Genomic DNA, 21496 nt, shown 5'->3' on the forward strand with positions numbered 1-21496 from the left:
TTTGTTTAATTTGCGATATTGGACATATTTGTCTATCTACACAATAAATATAGATTATCGATGTAATTATTTGTATGTATAATGTATTGTATATGTATATGTATGATGTACATACATATATTGTATTTCAAGTATATAACTTCCGAGATTCAAACACGGTTCAAACGCAAGATCATTAAGCTTACAGGAATTGCATGTATCTGCAATAATATATATAAATGTATATGTATATATATGTGCATACACTGCCGCATGTCCCTCCTTTTCATCAGCGATCCTTTGATACATGCTACGAACTCGCAACTCTTTATCCCACTACGCTACTCAAACATTTCCCCTTATTTCTCTTCTACCAATCAAAAAACGTAGGAGACAGTGACGGCTGAGACGGTTCTTTTCTTAGGAATGTAAGCATTTCTTGCATACGTAGCATGTGTTTAAGCGTGGATGCGTATCATGCAAATGTCGCGTTAACCTGGAAAACGTGTGCAACATCGAAAACTGTATTAAATGAAGTACGAATTTTTACGAAAATTCATATTATTTCGTTGGAAATTTATAATTTCCTTCACCGCATACATTTAAAATAATGAAAAACTGTGACTGTTATTTATCCTACTTCAACTTCTTACTCAATGGAATATTTCTATGTACTTCTACAATATTACATTTATTCGACATTTACATATATTGAATTCGACTCTTTACTCTGGTATTTCTGCTTGCGGAAAAAGCATATCTTTTTTGTACTTCAAAATAATATCAAAGTTAAATCCAAAAATACTATGTATTTACTACACCTTGTACTATATATTTACACATATATTATAAATTAAATATTCACATATATTTAATGTTTACAATTACCAGCATTCGTAAATTCTCTGGTGGTAAATATTACGAGGCGTCTAACTCCATTACGCGGAGCTGTTTTATACACCGAATTTCGCGCCACGTAAGTCAGATGGGAGCATTAACTGAATGGATGCGCTAAAAGAGTGAAACAGCAATAACGGTAGAGACCAACTACATACAATCGTTTGTCAGTGAGTTTGTTCGCATGTATTCACCGATGTCATGCTTTCTTGCTCGCTCGCCATTTTTCCTCTTCGTCTTTGACTCTGAGGACAGCTTCGTCACTGTGAATTGTCAGCCAATCAGAGCACAGCAATTTCTACTGCTATTCTCGCTAAGAAAGTGCGCTGCGGCCGAAGTATGCCGCAAAATTTTAGGTATTATTGTAGCATAGAAACGGGACATATTCTTGTACGCTTTTCTTATCCCCTAAATTGACGCGTGCATCCCCACCATTTTATCGCGCATCCAATCCACAGCGATTCCTGTCCCAGCAGTGAATTGTTAGCCAATCAGGGTAAAGAAAATTTCTACGTCGACTCTTGCTGACAGCCAAAGTTGCGGCTTGAAGGTGTGCAGGAATAAGGATCCATCACTATATATACAGGTGCATGCATATAGGATACGATACGTTGCTATCTGTTTGTATATACATATGTACAATGTGCCGAATCATATTTCTTTTTTAGTTGCCGGTACACGACATGACATACGTCTTGCGAATTTAACCTTTTGTTTCTTTATAAAAAAAAGGAAGAGAGTCTTATTTTTTATTCGCAAGTGAAGCAGAGATATCGGTTGGAATAATATTAAATATCTTAGCTCTTATCCTTTCCGCCGACTTTACCATGTTTACGTCAACTAATCACTGTGTGAACAGCTTATGAAAAAATATCGGCTACAACGGTATATTGATGTATTTAGCTCAATTGTAGATCTGCAACATTCCTTTTTCAACACGTACGTATATCACGCTTCGGTAATAAGAGAGTAATTGCGGCTGCAACCTGTTCTTATGTACACGTACTTTGCTTAAATAATTTTTGTTTATAGCATCATGAACCATTTACAAAACAGCAGTTTCATTCCTGCTGCTATTGGTCTAACTGTTGGTGTTGTCAGCGCAGCTAGTATATTTATTTATCATAAAATTTTAGAAAATCAATACCATTCAAATTTGAAAGGTGCAGAAGCAAGAATTGCCGAATTGCAAGAAGAATTGGAGTATGTAAGGTAGTAATAATATTTTTAAAATATATAATCGTCTTAATCCGCGTTCGTAAGCCTATAAAAATTTCATAAATTACTGTATACTTCCTTTATTTTTTTGTATTCAAGGCGCACTCAACAAAAGAAGAAACAAAAAATTTCACAGAAATTTACTTCTAACGATAGTACGTACACTGCGACGGATAATGAAACTGACATCGATGTCTTTTCAACGGCAGACACAGACATTGGAGCCGACGAATTTTATGACTGTTCAGACAGCGAAAGTACTGCCGCTGAAAGCGAAATAAGGTTGGTTTTAAAATCTGTATCGTAATAATATAAATGTGTTATGCTCTTTTGAATAACACATGAGACTTTTCAATTTATTTTAGTAAACATACGAATCAGCTTTCCCAAGAAACATCTTAAGAAACATTACACTTATGTGTCATTTGCTTTGCGATTTAAACAAAATTATCTAATAGTAATTTGGAGAATTAGAATTTAATCATTTTGGCAAGTAAAATTATTTTAAAAATGTAGAAGGAAGAGATTATATGTTCAGTAATACAGGCTCTCAAAGGAACTGAACCAATTGGATTTAATACTTGAGAGGATTGACCAGGAAGCTAGCGAAAATTTCGACATCCAGACATACTTTAAATTACAGTCATTGGTAAAATCTCATTATGATAATGTAAATGTAGTGTGGCGGTTTGCAAGAATATGTTATGACTATGCGGAGGATACAGATGATTCTGACGTGAGAAAGAACGTAATTCGCGAAGGTACGTACAAAGTGTTGATTTCTTTGAAAACATCACAAAAGCAAATAATATTTTATTATTAAAGGAATTGAACAATGCGAGAAAGTTCTTTATATCCAAAATGCCGATTTGTACAAGTGGTATGCTATACTGGTAGGATTAAATGGTGATTATTTACCAACGGCAGAGCAAATAAAAAATGGTGTACATTTTAAGAACTATGTATTAAAGGCGTTAGAAATGCAGCCAGACGATAAAGAATTACATTACCTGCTTGGCAGATTTAAATTTGAAATAGCAAATTTAAGTTGGCTTAAAAAGAAGGTTCGTGTTATAATTTAATACAGTATTATTACAATTCTACCTGTTACGATCAAATTTTCTTTGTAAACTGATTTATTTCTCTTGAAATTTTTGTAGGTGGCAGCAACATTATTTTCCGAAATTCCAAGTGCAACGCACGAGGAAGCACTTGATTGTTTCGTGACAGCATCAAGGCTTGGACATAATACTCCACAAATTAAATTATTTATTAGCAAGTGTCACATTGCTTTAAAGCAGTATTCGCACGCGGTTAATTATCTCGATGAACTGTTGAAGGAACCTGCATTGACAGCGGCAGATGAGAAAGTACATGCTGAAGCAAAGACACTTCTTAATCAATATTCAGGATATCGTTCACCATAGGATATATATTTGTACATCTAGGGCATATTCAATACATTTGAAAAATGTTAGAATATTTATATGTATAATATTTATATACATATATATACATTAAATAGAAATATGATGTATAATTAATATACTATATATTTATACATATATTATAAATTAACATATAAATACGAAATTTGGCATATATAGGTTAATATAAACAGCTATGTTAAATAGTTTATAACAAATAATTATACAATATGAAATATAGGTACTAAATAACGAAATTTCATGTGACCTAACATATATTATTATTTTATCTTGCTTAAGATTTTATAGAACAGTTTATTTTGTAAAAGTTTGCATGAAAAGACATTCTGTAGCGGGTAAAATATTTTGTGAATAATTACGGACATCGACCTTTTTTGATACATCACATTTTGTACACGTATGAATATATGTATGTATATACATCAGACGTGGCTATTGGCTTTCATTATTTTTCAACGATTTTACAATTTATTGTTACTAATATTCATTAATTGCATTTACTAAATCATTTCCTGTATAATAATATTTTGCTAAATTGAATTTCAATCAATTTTTCAATTCTAATAACTGAAACTATCAATGTTTAATTTTTATTAATGTCTCCTCTAGTACATTCGTTAAAATTATATAGAACTGGTATTTGTACAATACAGTTTGTATATCGACTGATGATGCTATATACAATATTTTTTTTAATAAATAATTTACATCGTTGAATTTTTCGAACAAGTGTAAATGATTCTACCAGGAGCTTATAATTTATTTACCTTAAGTAACTTCTCGTTTATGTAAAAGTATATATTTTTCAAATATGTCACAATCATTATTATTACTTTTATCTTTAAACGATATATTAATAACAAATTACATTTCCGATTATTATTTCTCTATAACATGCTAATAATTATCGATGTTTTTAAATAATAATTCATATCTTTTTGCGCGCAGTAAGTTAAAGGTAATTGCTGAAGATTTTTAAAGAAAATTATAAAGGAGAAAAATAACATGTTACAGATGATTATAAATTTTCTCCCTGTTTTAACAGATCAATAACGGTCCTCCCAGCATCCCAGAACTCAGTGTCTACTGGGTGGAAAATGGGGTAGAAGGGGTGAAGCACATAGAAGCCCTTCTAGTAAGATACAGGGGAAGCCAGAGAAAACATTTCAGAAAGAAATAGTTACTGTTGAAGGCTTATAAAGAGTGGTTCATTTACAACACATACATGATAAGGTATAACTCTACCATTTAATACATAATTACATCCGTACATCTTAGTTTTAAATTTAATTTAAATTATTATTCAAAAGTGACACAATTTTCCTTTTTCTCTCACTACAATAAATACAAAGTATTTATAAAATTATTGATCAGGTAAAACTACAAGTTTTTTTCTTTCTATATAAATACTTATACTTGTGAAGTAAATTTTATTTTTATAAAATAATCCACTTTGCTTACTAGAAATGATATTAAAAATATTGTAATTACTTGTTAAACATTTGTAATGATAAATAAATACTTTGTCAAGAAAGTATACATTAACAATCTCAGGGCATTTAATAAAATATGAATTTATGTTTCAGCGTACATTTAATAAAATGAATATACATCTTATTTTTTTTTTTTCAGATATTTTGTACGTGTTTTGTGATGCGTGGACTTTTACGTGGTACTTTGTACTGTGCACTGTGGTATGGCAGTGTAGTGGCTGGATTTTTATTTATTGCTTGTCCTATGATACCATTGTTACTTTTTAGTCCTCTAAAATTTCGAAAATTCAATGACTTCTTATTTTCTTGTTGGGAGCTTTATTCTACAGTGAGTAGATTGAATTTCAATCATTTCTCATTAATTTGATCTGCAAAAAAATATACCATATTTTCTTCTCTCAACTATAATTACGATATCACAACGTTCTAAATATTTTAGGCTCTCCTGAAAGTTTTTGGAGTAAAAATTCTCGTATCTGGAGATCATATATCTCCAGATGAATCTGCTATACTTGTGATGAATCATAGAACTAGAGTAGATTGGAATTTCCTATGGGCGGCGATGTACCAAGCATGCTTGCCTGGTATAGCAGCTCATAGATTGAAGTTTGTTTTAAAAGATCCCATACGGCATATTCCAGGACCAGGTAACGTGTAGTGCATTGAGTAATATGTATATGAAAAACTGAAGTTTCTTTAAAAACATTTAATGTCTCAACAGATGCCTACCATTGAAATTTTTTGAAATTTGATTTTGTAATATTAACATTGATACTTTTAGCCTGTAGTTTTAAAGTGTAATAGAGTTTGAAAGAAATATTGTATAATGCAGGTTGGATAATGCAGATGAATGGTTTCCTTTATATAACACGAAGATGGGAAGAGGATCAAAGTCGATTGTCGCACACCCTTAACTATTTAGTGGCATTGGATAGACGTTCTCAATTGTTAATATTTCCGGAAGGTACAGATTTAACGAAAAGCAGCAAGGAGAAATCGGATAAATATGCTATGAAACATGGATTGCCACGATATACTTTTACTCTCCATCCGAAAACAACAGGATTCAGTTATTTAGTTCATCATCTCCAGCAAGCTAATTACCTCGATGCTGTTTATGATTTAACAATCGGATACCCAGACTATATACCGCAGTCAGAGCTAGACTTAATTAAAGGCAAATTGCCGCACGAAGTACATTTTCATATTAAAAGGATATCTTCGTCCGATATGCCAACGGATGATGTACCATTGAGGCAATGGTTAGAACGAAGATGGTGTAAAAAAGAAGAAGCGTTAGAACGATTTTATGAAAAGAAAAGCTTTTCCACTGAAATTTGGCCTTTGGAAAACGTATATCCTTTGCAAGTTGCATTATGCTTTTGGAGTACTTTAATAGGTAAGGTCTTTACTTTTGTTACTTTTTGCTAAGACCTGTATTCACAAAACTCCTTATTACTTTCAGGTGCTACGATTTTATTGCTCATTATTTCACCATTATTTCAAATATGGGCATTCACTCTTTCAAGTTTCTTTGTTGCACTATCATTTTTTAGTACTGGCTTTAATCAACTTGAAATGGCATGGTATTGGCGATGGCGAACTCATTTCTTAAATCAAAAGCAAAGTTAATAAGATTTCAAAGTATGCGCTTCGGTGTGAGTAAATTTAAGTATCGCTTTTAAATGTTTATTTTCCTAATATAGTATAAATGTGCTGTACATTTGTAACTTGTATAAATTATAATAGTAGTGCAATCATGAAATTGGGGCATATTATAATTTCGAAATTTCTATTTAAAACGTGCAAATGAAGGCTATTAACTCTATTAAGATGCCTTGATAAATGTTAAAATATAATGTAAAATGGAATTAGATTACAGTAACATACGGGAACATTTATTTTATAAATAGTATTAGTAAGTGTAATAAAAATGATACAGATGTTTTAATAATTCAAGTCGTTAACAGAAAAGTATAGTCAAATTTAACACGAATTACACAGAGATACTGTGAGAGTAAGGGAAAGAAATGGTTTTGTAACGTGGACTGAATTATATTATGTAACATTATAATCACAGGTCAAAGTATGTAACGAGAACTTTATAAGGATTAAAATTAGTAAATTACTTTTTTTTAATGCTGCAGCAGAATAGAAAATTTAGACTTAAATCCGAGTCAAATAAAAAAATTGCAGATACGTGTTATCTCAATTCATTTTTACTGTTTACACATTGCTACTATGATCTCTCTGACAATATACATTCACAATATTACGAATTGATGTAAAAACATAGGTTGTACCGAAGTACAGAATATGAGATCTTACAACTGGGTCAATTCTAACGCGAGTAATTATTTTTAAAAGATGAATTTTTAAGTATCCTGCAATTTGAAAACAATTTGTATAGTACACTTTTTCCATACATACGAAAAATGTATATTTTTACTAATTATCTTTTTTCATGAATGAAATAAGATAATTTTTCAGATATATAAAATATTTCTGCATTTGTATGTGAAGATAATATGGATAAGTTTAAAGATCATTGAATTTTGAAGAGTACGGATGATTTTTAAAGATTATTTTATTATTGATCTATATAATTTAATATATTATATTTCAAAAATCTATAATTGAATAATGTATAAATTATCCACAGTTTATTAATATTTATTTTGATCTCGTTAGATTTATACCAAAATAAGTATAGCGACAATTGACACAGTGTCTCACTTTTCTATATTTCAAAGAACAAATCTATTGTATATACATATATGTAATAATAATGAAACTATAAAGTTTTGAAATAGATACAAATTTAAGTAATGGACATCGTAACATAGTTTTCTAACTAATATTTTTTAAAAAAAAGTGTTATCAATTGAAGTAGTTTTAATTAATACAGAATCGAATAATTTCTTATATCTTCTAAAGCAAATTGACACTGGAAGAACAATTTTACAGTATTTTTAATGAAACGAATTATGATTGCCTTCATACCAAAAGTATAAAGATTAAGGAAAGAATCAAGTACAGAACATGAGTTTGAAATATTTGACTTTGATATACTAGCTAGAGTTCTATATACATGTGGAGTTGTGTACGTAGAGTTGTTATAAATGTAGTGATATTGCAAATGTCACTAAGAGTGAATTCATGTGCCAAAAAACGTATGTGTTAGTGTCTACGATGATATATTTCCTTCGGAAATATATAAATATCTTTAAAGAAAATACTGTCTACCTAAAATATTTCTATTTCTCAAGTTTTTATTTACTCCATGTACTTGTATGTATTTACTCCTTGTACTTGTGAGATTAATGAGTGTAATATAAGTATAATATAGACGTTATGATTGGATTTATAAAATACTATTATGTTGTATGAATCCTTATCACTAGATGTTTATACAAATTTGTATATTTGTAGATTTTTTTATAAGAAAGTAGAATAAGTAGATAATCTATTTCATCGATCCAACTGTTCCCTACGGCGAAGATTATGCAATAGTATCATTGATCTCTGACAAATACAATGTTTTCTTAGATATTTTGAAAACTTAGAATTGTTATAAATCCATAAAAATGCGCAATTTATTTAGTGCTGTTGTGTATTATATTTTTACAAAATAATTTCACGCGTTAGAATTTATGTTAGTGACTCATTTCTGGAGAATTTATGTCAATAAATCGTTTTTATTAATTTATATATGTAAAAAATTTGTTCGTATAAATTAAAGAGATAGAATTCTGCGAACATAACTATATGGTTGTCACGTCAACAGAACTGAAATCATTCAATAATTTTGTCAGTTAATAAGTTAAAACAAAGCCGAAATAATAAGATTTTGTAACTATTATAGATATTAAATTATAATAGTTTACGAGAACTACGCACGGTTTTTGGTGACTTCGAAATCTATTGTCAAGCTCGTCAAACTGAACAACTTTTTCCTGTAGATTATAGATATATGTATAGAATATACATAATAGGAACTGTCATTTAGTTTTTAAGATAATCGGGAAAAACTGTATCCGTCAGCGTGGAATTCAAACTATATAAATTTTCAATGTTATCTAAAGCTATTAATAAATATTATCTTTAAGCCAAAAATTTATCTAGCGTTGAGCTAGTTGAAATTTGGATGACTAAAAAAGGTTTGTTCATTATACATATGGACATATAATGTACATATGGAGGTACAGCAACACTTGTTAGCAAATATGTATTAGAATCCTACATAAAATATTATCAGCTATGATCGGAGAATAAAAATATAATTACGTGTACATAGATGTTTAGAGTTTATGTAATATTTAATGTGCTTTGCAGTATTCACATTAACAATTTTATTTATAAATTATATTATTCTATTAACAATTGAACTGACTTTAATGTTGTGAACTGTATATCTGTATCAAACTCTTGTAAATATATATGGGTGTATTAAACTTATTGTAACTACGTGAAATGACGGGTTCCTGAAGTTATTTGGATTAATTTTCTCTTTAACGAGAATGCGATTCTCGATTTTCTTTACGAGTTATTAACGAAAAACGGTAGCCAATGAGAGGCGGGCGCGCGAATTTTCCACGTGCTGCTGCATGGTCAAATCAACAAGTTGCATATGCTTCGCTACGGAGCGTGACGGAAGGAGGGGGCTACGCTCAGACTCTGAGTCCCGCTCGAAATAATGAACAAGGGGTGAAAAATAATTTGAAAAATCAGGACGCTCATGTTGTCGCCCGATGTGTAATAATAACCTTGAAATTTGAATATTTTGCCAATTTATAGTCTACTTAATATTTAAAAAACCCATCACCGCGTCACAGCCATTAGCTCCATGTAATGGTCGATTTCGAATTAGTTGCAAACGACTATACATCTGATTGGAAATCGAGAATTACATAGATTGCCCGGGTCTCACCGCGTGGAGGTTGCTGGACTTGGAGACCCGAAAGGGAGTCAGAACGAAGCCGGGATTCGTTATGGCTCCCTTCCTTTCACCGGTGAAACAATATATCGAGTATTATCGCGGATCAAGAAGGTGGATCAACGGATAAGCCACTTATCCACGGGGGGACCAAAATGAATCAGAGCAGAAGGTTCTGATTCTTTCGAAAGCGAGACTCAAAAACGAGCGAGAGCAGAAGGCCCCCGACTCGAGGGTGACGCGACGCGAACAATGCTTCCGCAAGTCTCGGAGCCACGCAGATCTCTATATTCGACGTTTTATCAATTGGAATGACCATCGAAAAATGACACCCCCACTTACGCCCCGTTGAACCCTTCCCCCCAGCGCCCGCCCCCCGCACTAAGTACGGGGTTTATGGACGACTTACATGTCAAAAGACGAAGGAGAAGTGAACCCCGTTGCAGGAGGACGCCACCTTTGGATGTGCACGCCGCATGATAACCCGCCGAATAGGAGATATGCGCTCGGACTTACCCGAGATATTGCGCAAGCAAGACAACTACAATAAATGGTCCAAAAGTTAATAACGAGTAGCGAACAAGTGAAGCTAAGGCGATAATACTCGACGTATTTTTAGCGATACTACTTAAATACTACTTAAATAAGACGCACTTATTAACCCCTTGCACTATAATAGCTAGTCAGAATCTCGTGATAAAGATTCCATGCAAGATCTACGAAATATGAATATTATTAATTATTTCTGAATCGAAGGAAAACTGAATCCTTCTGTTATCGAAGTCTAGAAACGGAAGTAAATAGAGACGATAGAAGAAACTAAAATTAGATGATCCTATTAAGAATAGGAGTGATAGTGAAAGTAGTCGTAGTGCAAGGGGTTAATAAGTCACACGCATCCCTTGGTGAACGATGATCCTACGACTGATGATGATCCCACGGCGAACGATGATCCTACAGATGACCTATAATAATCTGAAATAAATTGTTAGTTAATTAGCACATACAAAGGGTGACGAGGCGAAACAAGGAACCTAACACCAGCACACGAGTGCCAAGCTAACCCGCACACAAGTGCTATTTGAAGAGGAGATCCAACGCTGAATGACCGAATCACATCGGAAACCGAACCAACGATGAAGAACCAAACCAACGATGAAGAACCAAACCAACGATGAAGAATCAAACCAACGATGAAGAACCGAACGAAATCTAACAAACTTAAATTAAGAACCCTAACGACCTATAGGCGCCTCGGGTGCTTCGGGGACGCTACCCCCCGTACTCGCTCACTGGCCCCACCCATGAGCGAGCCCCTGAAGGACCTCCGATCGGAGGAATACCAAATTCGACAATCTTCGAAGAAAAAATTATTCCCAATACTGATTTAAAGTATTAAAATTACGCATCCATCTCACGGCGAATGATAATCCCACGGCGAATATAACTTAATAACTAACTCACGCTTTAATAAATAACGCATGTCTTAATAAATAACGCAACGTTCGCATTCCTCGATGATATTTTTGGATACGAGTGCTGGCGATGTTTGCAGAATATTCATTGTCGTATCGGTCATCAAAAAAGAATTCTCGATGTTTGAATAGAAAGAGGAAGATTACAGTAAACGGTGAGCAACAGACACTCCTGAATCTATGTCAACATTCCACCCCACGATTCAGTTCGACGAAATTTACGCAACAGGTGTTCGAACGAAATCGACGTATTACTCAGAACTACGTGTGTACGAACTCCACGCAGCGCTATTTTTTTGTGCTACGAGGCCCGTAGGTCAGACTGTTTACTTTAGACAGCGGCGGTTTAAAATCGCAAAGGGTACTGTCCCCACTCCTTTGGAATTCAGAACGAATTCTTACGCTACGCACGACCCACCTGTTTAGTGAAGAATGCAGCTATTGCAACGCGATCATTTCTTAACGCTTACTTTGAGATTGATTCGAGGATAAATAGTCTAATGCAAGAATCGCAATATGCCCACCCGAGCTGTTCGTTGGGACGATGAGGTCTGTTAATTGTTGCGGCGTCGGCGTGGGCGTCTGAAAAATCGAATGGCTTGCTACTGCAACGCGACTGTTTGAACGCGACGATAATGCAACGAACAGAAATGCAAAAAATTACTATAATTGTTAGTAGCAGCTGCTCGATTGACTTTGAAAAATCTAAGGAAATTGACAAGCCTAAACGCGATTAGTTCGCAACGCTATGTTTAATTTCTGTTCGAACAATTGATTAAAGCATGTGCCCACCCGAGCCGTTTGTTGCAGCAGCAGCATGGGCGTCTGAAAAGTCGAAGAGCAAACTACTGCAACGCGCTGACTGTATGAACGCGACGCTAATTCAACGAGCAGAGATCCGAAAGACAACTTTTCGAAAGCGAACGAACTTTGAGAAATCTTAAAAATTGATCGACGCAATGCGGGATCGTATTTATTCGCAATGCTATTTTTAAATCTACTATGCCCGGCAAACAAGATAAAATCGCGATTATATCATTCGCAACGATACGCTTTAGAGAATTTATTTCAGTGGCAATGGAAATCGTGTCTATTTTATTTCGAACACTAATTTTTATCTCTGTTCAAAATTGATTAAAGCAACGCGTGGTCAATTTCGCAACGCTACTTGCAAATCGCGGACGTGCCCATCCGCGCTGATCGTTGGGCGGCAAAGCCAGCGTAAATACTACTACAACTACTGTTACTACTGCTGCGAGCAACTCTGAGAATACTACTTGTAAAAAAAGAGCATGCGACTCACATTTCGATGCGACGTTGACTCTGGTAGCAGCAGCATCGAAGGAAGACAGTAGACGAAAAAAAGCAGCAACAGGAAGTGCAGATGCGGAGGAACAAAAATTTGTAAAATGGCCAGAAGTGAACACCAGGATGACCAGACTTGACCACTACGACGACCACTGATAATCACTTGAATAATCACTAATAATCGTTGGAATGGCCATTGCTGGTCACTACGATGGTCACTAGTGACCACAGGGTGGACCAAGGGTCAGCAGTAATCCATGGTGGTCCACCCTGGATCAGAACACTTCGCGAGAACACACGCGACGAACACACTACGACGTACGACCACCTTCAACGACAAGCGCGCGCTAACTAATTGAACAATCACACGCCGCTGAACGGTTAACCTTCAGGAACCATCCCCACTTATTTCGATATTGCGAAATATTCAAACGAATTTCTTTCATTAATAAATTCATTATTTCTGGCTTCTTAATGTTTATAACAATTCCGTTTGTTAGAAATATGGTCAAGCAACCCCTTGGCTATTTTGCCATTGAATTTGTTAGTAACAATAACTGGTAGAATCAGAGATACGGAATAATTTTTCGAGCAGGAATATTTCGAGAAATTGTTGCGTTAATAAATTGATTAATTCTTGGGGTTTATTATTCAAAAGAATTTTTTTTGCCAATTATATTATTAAGAACCACGTTGGCTATTTTGTTATTTAATTTGTTAATAAAAATAGCTGATAGAATAAGAGTTGTGGAATGATCTTTCGAGCACGAATGTTTCGAGAAATTGCTGAAACATTAATAAATTAATTGCTTCTTGACGTTCAAGATTTACAAGAATTCTTTTTGCCGGTTATATTATTAACACATATTCACATTTTTTCATCTGTAGAAATGATACAGTCTCTGTAAAAATAACGTAATGTTAAAAATCATATATTTTCTAGTGCTGTATATAATGTTGTATATAATTATACAATCTTTGGTTATAATGATCTCTGTTTTAAAAATTATAATTTAATTTATTTAGAATTAATAGAACGAGAATCAATTATTTTCTGTAATATTTAAATGGCGAATTCTCGTCGTGCTGGCGAATATGTGTTAAGCACTGTTATGGCTATTTTGTCACATTATTTCGAAAGGGAAATAATTAATAATGTCACACATACACAGTGCTTTTAGGACTACGAATGTGTCGTAGAATCGTTACATCGAAAATATTTTACTGATAAATTTATTGTTTCTAGTTGTGTAACGATTAGATGAATTTCTTTCCGAATCAAATCTTTTAGTACTCTCTTATCTGTCTTACTGTCCAATGTTTAAACGAAATTAACTAATACAACTCGCAATGAAGGGAAATTTTCGAAGCGCAAAAGTTGCACAATCGAATTTCACATCGATGTATTAGACGTAATAGTGGGTAAAAATTTCCAAATTCTTGAATAGGACGTTGGAGGTCATAACTGCGACTCAACCGCTACAATGACTTTCAGTTGCTCTTCGAATGTCTCTAAGTATGTATCGCGTGTGGAAATTGCGTGGGTAAATGTTACAATATTTTTATTCGCGAGAAATTGTTCAGTGGAAGAGAAAAACTCCCCATCGGATATCTTCGCAACTCGGAATTATCAGTGATTAATCAAGTGGTCAGTGTTTGGTGACAGTGCTGCGAAAATTAATTTCGTTTTAACCATACAAATTCATACTCGATGATCCTCCGATCGCATCCTTTGCTCGATATGGTCATTGACCCGAGATCAGCCGATCATTGTACGATGTCGATGCTCCCGCGAATCGTGACCGACATTTCCGAGCAACAAATGTACTCTCAACTAAATGTGTGAGTTTACTATCAATGATATTTTTTACGATTCTTTACAGATTCGGCAAATTCACGCTCTGTGACTTATTCATTGGTTCGAACCCGACCCGGAGCTGTTGCATTTCCCGTAGTTACAATAATTTTGATACACTCGTATACATATATTTAATAGTTTGAATAAACTGCGTTAGAATAGTAAATTGGGATAGCAAACAAATCGAGACATAAGAAAACTTTACAAAGGAATTAACGAAAGGTCATTTATTTAAGAAAAGTTGGTTATTTATTTTATTAACAAATAATTACATCTGCTGTTGTTAAAATGAAAATAATTTCCTTTAACCCCTTTTCCTGTAAAATGGATTTATTGGATTCGATATAGGACTTGCTTTTAGTACTCCGACTAGCGGTTTTCTGTTTGCATCATATGGAATTGATGGACTTCTTCGAACTTGCAGAAGATATTCAGACGTGTGTTGAGCAGTGTTGCGTTGCAGAGCGATTTTTACACGTTTTTTCGAATTCGAAACATTTTTATGCTGTGGTACTTTATGTTCTATAACCTGTAATAAATACATACATCAGTAAGACAGTAGTAATTAAATATTTAATATCTGTAAATATCTTTACTCTTATGAATGAAAAATGTATCAATTCCAAACATACGTTCTTTTCATTTTCCATTTTCTTTAATACCGATGACATCCATGCTGGTAGTTGTTTCTTAGGTGCATTCTTCTTTTGAAGATTATCGCTTGCAATTGATTTTTTTACAACCTTTAAACATGTACCGTTACCGGTTAAAGCTGTTGTATTATCAGAAACATCCCATTGGTTACAACTTTTGACTTTCGTTTGCTTTTCAGCTAGTGCGGTATTGACAACTGCAGATTCACTTTTCTTGAGTTTCTTCTTTTTACATCCATTAACATTCTTAACTACTGGAAATAGATTTTTTCTCGCTTTAAAATTAGTTTCTTCTATTTTATTATTAATAATCTTTTCTTTTGTTTCACGTTCTTTTTTCTGCGACATAATATTACATATATCTGATATTTCTGAATTAATTTGTGATTCGCTAGAAATTGGTATTGTCTCAAATTTCATCTTCTTTCTCTTCTTTCCAACAGCGTCCATTCTTGTTATGCTATCTTCATTTGTATCATCTTTTGATTCTTCTTCGCTAAATGTATTGTTTTCATCCTCCGTCAATTCCGTATTTCTTTTCCTTTTACGTTTTTTGGACGTTGTATCAGAATATAATTCCTCTTCGAACTGCAGAAGACGTTTTGCAGCTAATTTCGTGTCTGTATCCTTCTTTCGCGTATTTGGTAGACTTATCTTCTTAATGCCAAGAGGCATTTTGCCTTCTGACAATTGTACGAATCTAAAAATTGAATTTATTGAAGTGTCATTCTTTTTATGTATCTGTAAACTTTCCTATTTTTAGTTGACTACTACTTACTCTTTAATAAGACGTTGTAGTTGTCTACGTGATTTTGTTGTTGATGAGGGATGATACTTATATTGTGTTAACAGTGTTACAATATCTTTAGGATTAAAAGGTATTTGTGGCAATTCAACATCTACTCTTCCAGCTCTCGGATCTAATGCTTTTCCAGAATTACTCTGTGAAACTTTCTTTGTATTAAATGCACTACCGTATTCTTCTTCTTCTTCATCTGATATCTCTATTTTTTCTACTGCATCAATGGAGCCATTAGGAAAGCCAGCCTACACATATGCAATGTACATTATATTGCAAAAATATATAATGTATAATATATATAACATTTATTCAAAATTTTGTAATACTCACAGCTCTCCAGGCTTGAAATTTGTCTATGTAATCCATTCCAATATCTGATTGGAAAATTAAACATCTAAAAATATGTCTCATAACATGCCTAATTTGTCGTTCGTCATCCATAATTATAAAGTACGAAACAAACGGTTTCGCAAGTTCTGTAACTACCTCCTCAGGTATATTTCCTTCACTGACCTACAATGGTAAATGATTTATCATGTAACATTGCTTCCTCTGTAAATATCAATCACTGAAATAGTAATAATACCTTTGACAGTTCTTCTAAGAATATTTCTGTTACATGCATGTTGAAACCTTGACATATTTTTGGATCTACAAACAGCTTCTCAAGTATTTCAGCGAAACCTTTAATCCATTCCATGTCCCATGATCTTTCTTTGCATTTTATAAAAGTTTGACGAATCACTCTTCTCACTAGCTGTAAAAAAATGTGTATTCACATTATATGAATGAAAGAGAGAGAGAAGAATAATTTAGTAAAAGTATTCAGCTTACCATACAAAATTTGTCTAATCTGTATTGATCTATACCTAGCCATTCTGTACCTAATGTTCTGAAAGCACACTTGGTATAAAGCAATACCAAATCTTTTACATCGAAACAATGTACAATTCTACTAAGAGATTCTGCTAATTCCTCTTGAACTAAAGGCTTATCCGACATCCACATACAATAGAACAATCCTTTCCACAGACGTGTGAAATCTGCTTCTGTAAATACTAATAACAAAATATACTTTATTAATTATCTGTATATTTACCACTACCTTTCACTATTATTATACTGCTAATTTTATACATTTACATTTTATGTAAATATGTAAAACAAAAATCGGCCTTTTCAAATAATATCTTAATTTACGAAAAAGAGAGAATTTTTGTATGAACCTTTGAAAACTATTTGTTATACGGCATTTTAATTCCATTTGTTGCAAGACAACCAGTTGTACTTTGTATAACATATACAAATTTATTTTTATTTCTATTTCAGTAACACAAAATTAAACAAATTCAATTAATTTAATTCCCCTTACCAAATGAACTTTTCGACCGAACTGTCAACCATTTCTTTAGATTTTTAAGTATTCTGTCTCGAACCCTTTTATCGTTGCTCGATAACAATCGAGCAAATTTGATTTCCTGGGCAACAATAATTGTCTTCCCACTTTTAACGTCTCCTAATACGCGTTTCGCAGACGTTTTCAGCGATGCACGTGCGTGCCCCTGTGCTCTTTTAACCGCCATTCGTAAGAAATAATACGGTACTTTAAATATTTTATGCTTTTCGTTGCTTCACATCAAATTAGTCATTTCTAATTTATACTTTTCTCGTGCGCATTCATGTTTGAATAATACAGACTTCTAAATTGCATTTCACTCTTTCAATAAAAGACAACAAATATAGGTATAAATTGGGTTACTGCACTTCCTTTCATTCGTTTCGATGCGAAGTAACGTTGGTAGGTTGATTCAGTTTTACCAAATACTGAAAGCGCGACGGCACGATCGCAGGTACGATTTGCAATGAAGCTGCCGTAGTAAAACAATTAGTCCTACTCTAGCACATCTTCCGGCTGCAGTTTGAAGTAGGCTCATCTTACTCGTACGTGAACATAGTTAGTTAAACCGCCATCTTTAAATACTATTTCGAGGGAACTTCAAACGACTGTATTTTATTTATTGTAAAATTAATGATATTATAATCCACTGGATTCTTACGCAACATTGTTTATTCAAAATTTCGTACTATTAAAATTCTCCAAACTTTCAAAGTTACTAGACATCTCAAAGAAGATTCGAACGCATACTCTGATCCGAGCAGATAGCCTCTCTTACCAAAATGAGTGCTCCATGCTCTGTCCCTCTATTTCTGTTCCAAAGTCCGTGGTGTCGTTACATATGTATAGTTTCTATGTATGCACCACTACATACTCATAGCTTTTCAAACTTGCGTAGAGCACATATCGATTCAAGCGTGATAAAGCAACCGTCACTTTCGCACAAGTGTTCTGTCAGTTACGTTTTATTAGTATAAAATAATCATTTATATATTACAATCAAACATGGAATCCACAATCGTACACTTGGAGCAGAGTGTAAGTAATCTTAAATAACTTCTAACTTCGACTTTTATTTAATCCGTGCATTTGGTCAGATTATAAATGATGAATCTCGTATTCAAATAGTTTATAAATACCAAATGATCAAATGTCTCTTTGCTGCGAATAGTTTTAAATATTTTTCACAGTTCTTTTAAATCGACAGGTTAAACAAGCTGATGGAAAATTGGATATGATCGCGTGGAAAATTGACACTTTCGAGAAGCAATTTGAAAACTCGGATAGCGAGGTATGCTTTGTTTAAAATAATGCTCCTAAGTTAATAGCGAATTATAAAATGTATTCAAATATGTGAACATTAATATAGAAATGAATCACAAAAATTGGTAAAAAATAAGCTGTGACTGTTTTTATATTCTAACGAATCGAATTTAACATGAATTGGTCTTATTTTTTTAACCACGACAAAATGATAACAATCGTGTTTATAACAAATTCCTTTTTTTTTATATAAACGTATCCAATTCAAATTCATAGTTTTATATAATAGTTAGTACTAAAATAATTACGATTACAAGTCACAGTAATCATTTATGAAATGATCAAAATGTAATTGATAATTTTAACAATTGACATTTGCAAAGAAAGTTTTTCTTATAATGCTATTGTAATTGAAATTTATTCAAGTTTTAATTACGGTTGCCATTTTCTATTTTACTTAGTTATTTTATTGTTGCATTCAATAATTTTTGATGTTAGAAAATATAAAAATAGATATCATGTATGTATAAATCCATACACAGGCATACATACATAAATACGTACAGGCTAAGCGATTATGTTCTGTGATTTTAATTTCAGTTTTGGTTCTCTATTTTTTCTCATGCTTTGTCATCAAAATTATTTATTCGACTAGCGTGAAATATTATAATTTAATGTTTTCATTATATCCCAGATCGACAATTATATTTTGTCTTTAAGTTGCTGTTTATTTTGTACTTTTAACAGATCTCTGTGCTTCGTCTATTAAGGTCTGTTCATCAAGTCACAAAAGATTATGAGAATCTTCATCGAGAGATATTGGAGGTACAGCAATTGCAAAAGCAACTTTCAGATTCGCTTAAAACGCAGTTATCCCAAGTTGTCGGACATTTTAATTTGCTGCGTAGCAAGATTGTGGAGCAACACAAAAATCCACAGTTAAAATAAAATTAGAATACTTAGCGAATCTTTATCTTATTTTTATTAACTATTTCATACTATAAGTATATAGTTAATGTATTTTCATAAACTGCCTTTAAATTCTTTAAAAACTAATTTATTGATTTAAACAAAATTTTCGAGTAGCGATGATTGAATGCAATAGCACATACTTATTGTTTGTAGAGTTATGTGAAACATTCTTTAAAAGACACGTATATGACATTGTAACGTTAGGATGAGGTACTTGTGAAGGGACTGTACCAAGATCTGGCTATGAATTTATTTAAAATCGAAAATGGTCAATGTATCAAGGGTGGATTCTAATAGATTTAGTCGGAATTGAAGAACTAGTTGCTAATTTTCAGTGTATTCATACATGTCGCCGGAAAAAGTAATGCCTTTTCCGGAAACGCGCGGGCGGAGATTTTTCTTTAAACTACCGCTCTGTTTAGCGGGGGAAAAACGACTTCGTGTCGCTGACTTTTGGTGACGCTAATTTTTGGACTGTCCCAGGCTACGCTGTCGCGCGGCCGCCCAGCTCCGTAACAGTACACGGCAATCGATGAAGAATACAGAGTATAGTTATCTTTCCAGGCTTGGAAAGATCAAGATAGATTTTCTGGCCCGATCCCTGGTATCTGCAAGCGGACAGTTGTTATGACTATTACGGTCGCCAACCGTGTGCTGTTACAACATTAATGAAGAAAAAGAGTAAAATTTTTTCATTAATGAAAACTTCCGTAATTTTTATTTTTAATATAACATGTGTACATGGTCAGTATATTATTAACACTAAAACTATCAAGCAGTAAAAGTGCTTGGAAAACTGAATTCATTCAGACTTTGCATGAATTGTAGTATATATACTGGAATAAATGAAGACGTTTAATATCTTTTTACAATAACATCCGTATAATTTTAATAACCATAGAATGAAAAACTTTAACCAATCATTTTGACTGGTCTGGTAGTTCTAATGTTAATTTTGTTTAAATATTTGTATTTCTTAGCGTTTTACTAAACGATTATAATAATTGCAATATTTTAAATTGTATACATATATAAAAATTAAAAGTTTATTTAATTTATCCACGTAGGTCTTATTTATTATTTAGCAGCAATTATATCTTCTGATGATTACTCACATCTTATAGTATACATTTCTAAATTAAATTCTTAAATATAGAAATCCTCTGAAAATCTTACAACATTTCGTCAAAAAGAACTCGTCACGTATATATATATTATATGTATTTTATAATATGAAAGAATAAGATACAAATATGAAAAATACATAGAAAATGAGTTTTTTATATGTGTGTATAAAAAAAAGATAAAATAAAAGTCTGTTTGCATTCATAACTATGAATCAAATAATATAAATATATAGTATATATTGTTATCCCAAAATAACAGAGCTTGTATTTCGTTGTACAAGGTAAAATTCATATGATTTTGTAGTTATAAAAACAAATGAATTAATGAATTTGATTTATTAGAATCTAAATAGTAATATCAAGTGTGGAAATTATGAGATAATTTTTACAATTATGAACAACAGGTAGTTATGTAATCAATTAGGGCAGTATTACGAAATATTGAAAAAATATTTCTGTTATCAACTTTCATGTATCTAACATAGTTGCTCGGTAATTTGCTGATTATCTGATCCGAAGTCTTAAGATTTTAGTGGCTCAAAATTAAAGATCTTCAAAGGACTTACTATACATTATATGCTGTTTACTGTCATTGTTACATTTTAATCTTTTAATGTATGATTGCTTTAAAATAGTATGGGATCAACAGGTACTATTGACAAGTAACTTAT

The 21496-nt window shown here is 32.8% G+C and overlaps 4 protein-coding genes across 5 annotated transcripts; 3 read left to right on the forward strand and 1 right to left on the reverse strand.

Moving 5' to 3' along the window:
* The first annotated feature begins 1500 nt into the window (after positions 1–1500).
* LOC144472247 (regulator of microtubule dynamics protein 1) lies at positions 1501–4269 on the forward strand. The gene is made up of 6 exons (XM_078185172.1): positions 1501–1815; positions 1909–2088; positions 2194–2376; positions 2641–2855; positions 2920–3158; positions 3255–4269. Exons 1-6 carry the CDS (start codon positions 1739–1741, stop codon positions 3519–3521), a joined length of 1161 nt encoding a protein of 386 aa, XP_078041298.1. The 5' UTR covers positions 1501–1738; the 3' UTR covers positions 3522–4269.
* A 226-nt stretch (positions 4270–4495) lies between these two features.
* LOC144473145 (lysocardiolipin acyltransferase 1) lies at positions 4496–9629 on the forward strand. The gene is made up of 5 exons (XM_078186766.1): positions 4496–4775; positions 5175–5363; positions 5475–5682; positions 5868–6434; positions 6501–9629. The coding sequence occupies exons 2-5, from the start codon at positions 5196–5198 to the stop codon at positions 6665–6667; spliced, it is 1110 nt and encodes a 369-aa protein (XP_078042892.1). The 5' UTR covers positions 4496–4775; positions 5175–5195; the 3' UTR covers positions 6668–9629.
* Positions 9630–14838: 5209 nt separating this feature from the next.
* Positions 14839–17916, reverse strand: Nnp-1 (Ribosomal RNA processing protein 1 homolog Nnp-1). Its single transcript, XM_078186938.1, has 7 exons — positions 17440–17916; positions 16902–17125; positions 16654–16824; positions 16398–16580; positions 16044–16312; positions 15245–15965; positions 14839–15141 (listed from the first exon to the last, which is right to left on the reverse strand). The coding sequence occupies exons 1-7, from the start codon at positions 17648–17650 to the stop codon at positions 14917–14919; spliced, it is 2004 nt and encodes a 667-aa protein (XP_078043064.1). The 5' UTR covers positions 17651–17916; the 3' UTR covers positions 14839–14916.
* Positions 17917–18365: 449 nt separating this feature from the next.
* On the forward strand, positions 18366–20756 carry LOC144472742 (uncharacterized). Of its 2 annotated transcripts, none has more exons than XM_078186071.1 (3): positions 18366–18501; positions 18654–18754; positions 19474–20756. In XM_078186071.1, exons 2-3 carry the CDS (start codon positions 18698–18700, stop codon positions 19672–19674), a joined length of 258 nt encoding a protein of 85 aa, XP_078042197.1. In that variant the 5' UTR covers positions 18366–18501; positions 18654–18697; the 3' UTR covers positions 19675–20756. The 2 variants fall into 2 exon arrangements, with proteins under 2 accessions (XP_078042197.1, XP_078042196.1); XM_078186070.1 differs by having other exon boundaries at positions 18671–18754.
* Positions 20757–21496: the final 740 nt, after the last annotated feature.

The sequence above is a fragment of the Augochlora pura genome, chromosome 7 (genome assembly GCF_028453695.1).
Source record: "Augochlora pura isolate Apur16 chromosome 7, APUR_v2.2.1, whole genome shotgun sequence".
Taxonomy (NCBI): Eukaryota; Metazoa; Arthropoda; class Insecta; order Hymenoptera; family Halictidae; genus Augochlora; species Augochlora pura.

Coding starts and splice junctions, on each gene's coding strand:
- LOC144472247 (XM_078185172.1), top strand. CDS start 1,739: ATGAAAAAATATCGGCTACAACGGTATATTGATGTATTTAGCTCAATT. Junction 2,089..2,193: donor GAAGAATTGGAGTATGTAAG/GTAGTAATAATA, acceptor TTTGTATTCAAG/GCGCACTCAACAAAAGAAGA. Junction 2,377..2,640: donor GCCGCTGAAAGCGAAATAAG/GTTGGTTTTAAA, acceptor TCAGTAATACAG/GCTCTCAAAGGAACTGAACC.
- LOC144472742 (XM_078186070.1), top strand. CDS start 18,469: ATGGAATCCACAATCGTACACTTGGAGCAGAGT. Junction 18,502..18,670: donor TCGTACACTTGGAGCAGAGT/GTAAGTAATCTT, acceptor TTAAATCGACAG/GTTAAACAAGCTGATGGAAA. Junction 18,755..19,473: donor TTGAAAACTCGGATAGCGAG/GTATGCTTTGTT, acceptor TACTTTTAACAG/ATCTCTGTGCTTCGTCTATT.
- Nnp-1 (XM_078186938.1), bottom strand. CDS start 17,650: ATGGCGGTTAAAAGAGCACAGGGGCACGCACGTGCATCGCTGAAAACG. Junction 16,581..16,653: donor TCTTAGAAGAACTGTCAAAG/GTATTATTACTA, acceptor TTACCATTGTAG/GTCAGTGAAGGAAATATACC. Junction 15,966..16,043: donor CTACAACGTCTTATTAAAGA/GTAAGTAGTAGT, acceptor TTCAATTTTTAG/ATTCGTACAATTGTCAGAAG.
- LOC144473145 (XM_078186766.1), top strand. CDS start 5,196: ATGCGTGGACTTTTACGTGGTACTTTGTACTGTGCACTGTGGTATGGC. Junction 5,364..5,474: donor GTTGGGAGCTTTATTCTACA/GTGAGTAGATTG, acceptor TAAATATTTTAG/GCTCTCCTGAAAGTTTTTGG. Junction 6,435..6,500: donor CTTTTGGAGTACTTTAATAG/GTAAGGTCTTTA, acceptor TATTACTTTCAG/GTGCTACGATTTTATTGCTC.